We start from the raw sequence: 7,358 nt of genomic DNA, 5'->3' as shown, positions 1-7,358 counted from the left end.
CGCACGCAAAAAAGAAAGGGCTGCGGGAGGGGGAGCTGAGGGGTTGCGCTATAAATAGGTAGCAAAGGTGGCCGTGCCCCAGGGAGGGGAGGAGGAGGAGGAGGAGGAGGGGGCGGCCGGTTCCTCACCGGGTGCGCAGTGGCTGCGGACCCTGCATGGAGCCGGGCGCACGGAGGCAGCTGCGGGCAGCGGGGCGATGAGTTGTGCTCGGCCTCAGCCCGCCGGGAGATAGCGGCCAGGGGTGCGTGTGGGGCGGGGGGGACGGCGAGCCGGGGATGGGGGGCTCGGTGCCCGGGAAGCTGCGGTGGGGCTGGCGGGGAGCGAGCGGGGATGCGGCGGCGGGGGCGGCCCGGTGCGGGGCGCGGTGTCCCGGGCCGGGGGGCTCCAGGCTCGGTCAGGGGCTCCCCCGGCCCGGCGCGGCTCCGGGCGGGGGCCGAGGCGCGGCGCTGCCCGGGCTGGGCGCGGGGCTCTCCGGGGGCTCCGGCTCCGTCACTCACCGCCCCCTTCTTCCTCTCTCCCCAGCGATGCTGCACGGCCCCGCCGCCATGGGGAGCCGTGGCCGCCGCAGCCGCAGCAGCAGCAGCAGCGGCTCCCGGGGCTCGGCAACGCCTCGGAGCCCCCGCCTGGCCCTCGGCGGCGGCGGCCGGGCCGGGCACGGCGGCGCCGGGCGGCGGGGCCGCGGCCGCGGGCTCCGTGAGCCCCTGGGACATCGCGCTGTGCGCCACGGGCACGGCGGTGGCGGGCGAGAACGCGCTGGTGCTGGCCGTGCTGTTCTACACGCCGAGCCTGCGGGCGCCCATGTTCCTGCTGATCGGCAGCCTGGCGCTGGCCGACCTGCTGGCCGGGCTGGGGCTGGTGGCCAACTTCGCCGTGCGCTACCTGCTGCGGCCGCCCAGCGAGGCGGCGGAGCTGGCGGCGGCGGGGCTGCTGCTGGCCGCCTTCTCCGCCTCCGTCTGCAGCCTCCTGGCCATCACCGTGGACCGCTACCTGTCGCTGTACAACGCGCTCACCTACCACAGCGAGCGCACGCTGGGCTTCACCTGCGCCATGGTGCTGCTGATGTGGCTGCTGTGCCTGGGCGTGGGGCTGCTGCCCCTCCTGGGCTGGAACTGCCTGCGGGACCAGAGCTCCTGCAGCATCCTGCGGCCCGTCACCAAGGACAACGCGGCCGTGCTGGCCGTCACCTTCCTGCTGCTCTTCGCCCTCATGATGCAGCTCTACCTGCAGATCTGCAAGATCGCCTTCCGGCACGCCCAGCAGATCGCCGTGCAGCACCAGTTCATCGCCACGGCGCAGGCCACCTCCACCCGCAAAGGGCTCTCCACGCTCTCGCTCATCCTCGGCACCTTCGCGCTCTGCTGGATCCCCTTCGCCATCTACTCGCTGGTGGCCGATTCCAGCTACCCCGCGGTGTACACCTACTCGCTGGCGCTGCCCGCCACCTGCAACTCGCTCATCAACCCCATCATTTACGCCTTCCGAAACCCGGACATCCAGAAGTCGCTCTGGCTGGCCTGCTGCGGGTGCATCCCTTCCACGTTCTCCTCCAGACCAAGGACATCCAGCGACGTGTGAGGACTGAGCACGGAGCCACAGGCGCTCCCTGGCTCTCCCGCTCCTTCTCTTTTTCCCCTCTGTCGTTATTGTCTCCTACCGGGAGGAGTCCCCCTCCCCGGTCAGCACATCTCGTTCCATGGAAAGATGGCCAAAAAGAGAAAAGAAAAAAAAAAAAGAAAAGGCAAAAGAGAAAAGGAAAGAGAGAGAGCAGAATGATAATGGTTTCCTTTAGAAATGTTATTTTCTTACACATTTTATTTTTTATTTAAAAACACAAAACACCAAAAAAAAAAAAAAAAAAAAAAAAAAAAAAAAAAAAGAGAAAAAGCAAAGAAAAAGGATCCTCGCACGATGGCGTTTGTCTGCTCTCGGGGTAAGGAGCCAGGGGAGCAGCGGGCCCCATCCGGGCGGTGCCGCCCCTCGGGGCACATCCATGGGCACACCCCACAGGAGCGGGGGCGGGCAGGGAGGTGTCGCGTCCCCCCCGGCGGGGCTGGTCCCCAGGCGTGGGGTGGCTGCGCCCATCGCCCCGCAATCAGGGCCTGCGATGCTATGCAATAATGGGGGAGGAGGGACAGGGGGCTGCCCGTGCCTCTGCGCTTGGAGAAGCTCTTTGAGGACCTGCGGGTGAGGGACAATCGAGGTGCGGCTTGCTGGGGCTGGGGGCACCCCGGGAATCCCTTCCCTCCTTCCCCCCCTCGCCCGAGGATGTGGCAGGGGCAGGGCTGGCGGTGTGGGGATGGCGAGGCAGGGGGGGTGCCCTGCACCCCAAATCTGGGAGGCCCAGGAAGGGCTCTCCTGGTCCAGCTGGGCGCTGGGGTGCTGCTGTCCCCCCTTCCACACCAGCTGTTTACATGGGCTGGGGGTTTCATCCAAAGAGGGCTCCGGGCTCGCTGGGGGCCCCGAGAGAGGAGCCTCTGTCACCACACTGTCACTGCTGATGCTGCCACCTCAGCTCGCTTCCTCAGCCCCGACATTCCCGAGCTGTGTGCTGTGCTTTGTGGTGTTACTGAGGCCGTGATGATGATGATGATGATGATGAAGTGTCCTTTATCCTGGGCTTTCTTTTGGCCGGGAGGTGGAATCGTGCATTCACTGACAGAGAAAGGGAGAAGCCAGGCAAGCCCCGGGGAGGGGCAGGGCTGGGCTGGCACATCCAGGGTGGCTCGGGGCACAGGGGGTGTCCTGCCCGGGCTCCTGGCATGGGGGGCTTGGGAGACCCTCCAGCAGCTGGGGCTGGTACCCAAATATTCTGCTTTGCTGTAGAGAAATTGTTGTGATGTTGGTGAGGGACTTTGGGAAGGGTGTGCAGGGACAGGACACAGGGAATGGCTCCCACTGCCAGAGGGCAGGGCTGGATGGGATATTGGGAATTGGGAATTGTTCCCTGGGAGGGTGGGCAGGCCCTGGCACAGGGTGCCCAGAGCAGCTGGGGCTGCCCCTGGATCCCTGGCAGTGCCCAAGGCCAGGCTGGGCATTGGGACACCCTGGGACAGTGGGAGGTGTCCCTGCCATGGCAGGGGTGGCACTGGATGGGCTCTGAGGTCCCTCCCAACCTGTAACATTCTGTGAGTCTGTGATAGTGGAAGAAATGTTGTTGCTTTGTGTGGCTGCAGAGGGTACAAAGTCACTTTATGGCTGGGTACAGACAGATCCAGGCGGGTTTTGTCCCTGGATCTGCGCAATGAATCTCTTGCTCCTCGGAGCTAAGTGCACAAGAGAAAGCTCTGAGGTTCCCAAGTGTGCCTGGGGCTTGGAATTACTGTCTGCCTGTGAGAGGTGGCCAGGCTTGGAGTTTTTATGTTTTGTGGGTTTGGGGTTTTTTTTCCATTTCCTTTCTCTGATGAGTTCCTTGGAGAATGGGCAGTTGGCACAATGTGGAATCAATGTAAGTTTTAAAGTAAATGTATATGTGAGACTAATATTTATACAAACACTTTACTCATTCTGTTTCTTCTGATTTCTTAAGTGCAGCCAGGTCCCCGCAGCTCCTCAGTGTGAAAACTCAATAGCTTAAACCCCTTTTGAAACATTGTGAACATTTGAAATGTTTTTCTACAACCACCCTAGCTAGAAGCCAGGATTTGTTTCTCTGGGCACCTCATTTTGTATCTTTAGATGAAAGGTAGTTTAACTAATCAGCTCCAGAGAAACCTTGACACAAAAAAGTTGCATTTTCTTGGCTTTCCAGTAAATTCCCTGTTGCTGAAGAGCTTGATTTTAACGATGTTCTTTTTAGAGTCTAGTTGCTTATGTAAAATGTGTCTCAGTTTGAGGGATGTGCTGATGAATTTCTCCAAAGTCAAATGAGGATCAATGAAAAATTTCTCCCTGTGACCCTCCAGAGCAAGAGGAGAGAGATTTGGGATGAGAGGAGCTAAAGCTGGGACACAGCCCCTGCCAGGGTGAGGTGAAGGGCAGCTGGGGGTGTCCTCACTGGGACCCTGGGGGCTCTCCCAAACTCATTTCCAGCCACTTTGGCAAAGGCAAACTCTGAGTTCTGGTCCCTGAGTGCCCTGACCCAGCTCCCAGCCAGCACCAGGATGTGGGACAAGCCCATTCCATGCTCAGAATTACTGTAAAATAAAGATCTCATTTCTTTTTGTGTGATGGTCTAGCACCTCTCTCTGAGATGCCAAAGCTGCCCATGGAAGCTGTTAAAAACCCTCGATAGGTTTCAGTCAAAGCCTCAAGAAATCTTCTCTAAAAAACCCCATTTTGATAAATTGGCATTTTTTCAGCCATTCCCCTAAATAAAAAATAGTGCAATTTCCAGTTTTTTTGGTTTTTTTTTTCTGTTTTTCCTCTCCTGTTTCATCAGAGGATATGAGGGGAAGTGAGGAAGAGGATAAAGAGGTTTAGGTTCACCTGCCATGTGTTGCCTTGTGGAAACCTCTGACCATTTCACTGCAGTGCTTTGGTTCTGTTTTCATTCTGTTTCCCACAGAGAAAACCTTTTACTGGGAAAGTTTGGACTTTTTGGCAATGCTGGACATCAGGGGGAGGATGGATTTTGGAGCCTCCTCATGCTGAACAGCAGGAAAGTTGATTTAAAACCTGAAATCACTTGCTGGGGCAGCGTTGCTGTGTGCAGGGTGGGGATGTCCTGGTGCTTGGGGCTGGCTTTGGGATGTGTTCAGGATGGAATTCAGGGCTTTAGGATGGGGTTCTGCTGCCATAAAGAGGGAGCAGCTCCCATGAATGTAAAGGAATCCCATGTAGATGAGGCACCAGTGGAGAGGGAATCACCAAAAGCAAAATGGGGTTTCCAGCTGTGGATTCACTGAGGATCCAAACCTTGGTGAGAAGAGCCCAGCAGCCCCTGTTCCCCTCCTGGGCACACCAGAAGGACACAGAGCGCCTGGAGCACACCCAGTGCTCCATGTTCCCTGGTGCTGGATTCCTGGAGGCCTCCTGCACCTGGGATTCTGCATCTCTGTTAAACTGAGCGCTCTCACAGCCTCTGATTGAATGATTGCGCTTTTCAGCCGAGACAGGGGCACAGTGGCAGCCCTGCAAAGCACAGGGCTTTGCAGGTGTTCTTTGATGTCCACAGAGCCCCCCTGGTCCCTCCAGGTGGGAGCTGGAGCTGCCTGGAGAGGGCTGGGGGTGTTTGGCTGGGGGGTGTTTGCTCCCTGTCCCCACCCTGGCCAGCACCTTGCCTCTGCATCTTCAAACTCTGAGCTCTGCAAATGAATTTTGATAAAGGATGAGAGACCAGAGCCAGGCTGAGCTCTTGTCACTTCTGGACTCTCCAGGAGCTGGTTTGGATCTAGAGCAGCAGAAATGGGCAGAAAACTGATCCTGAGTGATTCCAGGTGGCATCCAACCAGCCCTGAGCCTATGGCAGGGACCAACACAGCCAGGGAAATGAATCCATGCTTACTTGCTGATTTATTTACAGGTTTCTGGGTGCCTTTGGCTTTTCCACCACGAGCTGGTGGCCAGGAGAATGTAGAGGTGCAAAGCTTTTGGTGCTGGTGCTTGGCTGGCTGAGGGGATGAGGAAAGGGTGAGGAGGGGAAGGAAGGAGCAAACATTCCTCAAATACACTGTGACAAGGCCAGGGCCACCGTGGGCTGGGATGTAACCACAGCTGCCCTGAGGTTCCTGGAGGTGTGCCAGGGCTGGGGGGATCTTGTGCATTTACAACAAGCCCTTGCCCCTGCCCCAGCATGAGAAATTAAAAACAATACAAAAAAAAGTACCAAAAACCCTATTAAAATGTACAGACTCGACCAACAAAGATGCTTAGTTTTATTTTGGGGTTTGTTTCCTTTTTTCCTTTTCCCTTTTGGTCAGTTTGGGACTCTGAGCAGTGAAAATGTCTCTCTTTAGCCAGTCTCATGCCAGTAACCAGCAGTAAATGTTCCAAAGGTCTCAGTCCTGACGTGGCAGCCCCAGTCTGTTCACATCAAAGAGTTTTAATTGAACCTGCAATGAACCCCCAAGAAACCATTACTGTTCTCATGAGGTGATGAAGTATCTCTTTCTTGTAAAAGCATCAAATCTGGGGTGGGGAGACCCTTTACAAGGCCATTGGTACTCACTTGCATTGGTGTGTCCTGACCAGCATCGAGACCCACGTCATTGCTAATGATGAATTAACAGTTCACTTCTAATTGTCAGGAATAATTGTTGGGTGCACATGGTATTTCCCTGTAACTCCTCTCAGCCTTCCCTCTGGTGAGGTGAGGCAGCTCCACTTGGTCCCTCTGTATCTCCTCTGTTGTCAGCGCAGCTGCCCACTGCAAAATCCCCCTGAGCACCTCCCAGTGTCCCTGCAGCCCTGGGACCAGAGCTCCCCGTTCCCACTGGAAAACCCTGCAGCACAGACAGAAAAGGGGCTTTTCAGCAGAAAACCCAGGTCAGAGGGGTGCTGTGAAGCCCTTTAGTCCCTGGTTTGGAGGGGTGTGAGTGAGCTGTCTCCAGCTCCAGCTGCCTTCAGGAGTTGTGGGCTCCAGGGGGATCCTGCCCTGCTCGGGGCAGCAGCAGGCAGGGCACTGACAGCACATCCTGTCCCTGGCCACTGGAACCACAAGCACAGGTTTATGGCCTTACTGCAGCTGGAAAACAGCTGGCTGGTCCCAGGAAAAGCTTTTATTCCAGCTGGGCAGGGTCTGGCTGCAGCCCTGGGCTCTGCAGCACGGGGACAAGGACGGGGCTGGAGGGACAGAGCACACGGTGATAAAGAGCGTCCTCCCCGGGCAGGGAACCCTCCAGCCCCGAGGCAGGGGTGGGATTCCGGTGTTTTGGATGAGTTTCCAAGCCCAGCAGGAGCCTCCTGCAGAGGCAGAGCCTGCCCTGTGCTCCCCGCTGGGCTCTGAGCCCCGGGTCAGGCTGGGTGGGAATCAATCCATCCCCCCATTCCCTGCCTCCCTGATTTCCCAGGAACGAGGCCACCCCTCAGCAATCACGACAGCAGCTTGTTTGCTGTCAGTGCTGTCACGAGCCTTTAAACTTGACTGGGAAAGTTGATCTCAAAGGGAAATGTACAGTTGTCACCCAGTTATGGTTCAATCAAGCCCCTTCGATGCACTTTATGAGTGAAAACAAATCAATGCTGTTATTGCACTGTATCTCTATTGTGTATAATATTATACATTCATCTGTAAGAGTAATTTATTTTTATTACTGTAAATAAAACTGTTGAAGTGATTTGTCAAGAGGATATCCAAAAATCTGGGGAGGGGGCGTGGGGTACAATTAAAACCTTTGAAGATCTGGGCTGCTGTCCCAGGTACGTGCCATGCTCTGTGTGCCTGTGTTTTTATTTCAGAGTCCAGAACAGCTCTCTGCTTT

General features: G+C 56.6%; 1 protein-coding gene across 1 annotated transcript; it reads left to right on the top strand.

Annotated features, from left to right (window-relative positions):
- Positions 1-666: 666 nt before the first annotated feature.
- On the top strand, positions 667-1,575 carry LOC115914997 (G-protein coupled receptor 12-like; the record flags this gene model as incomplete). Its single annotated transcript, XM_030967906.1, has 1 exon — positions 667-1,575. A coding segment is annotated over one exon (909 nt), but the record flags the coding sequence as incomplete, so codon positions are not given.
- Positions 1,576-7,358: the final 5,783 nt, after the last annotated feature.

The sequence above is a fragment of the Camarhynchus parvulus genome, chromosome 4A (genome assembly GCF_901933205.1).
Source record: "Camarhynchus parvulus chromosome 4A, STF_HiC, whole genome shotgun sequence".
Taxonomy (NCBI): Eukaryota; Metazoa; Chordata; class Aves; order Passeriformes; family Thraupidae; genus Camarhynchus; species Camarhynchus parvulus.
The sequence above is the reverse complement of the archived record's forward strand: the minus strand, read 5'-3'. Positions and strand labels throughout refer to the sequence as shown.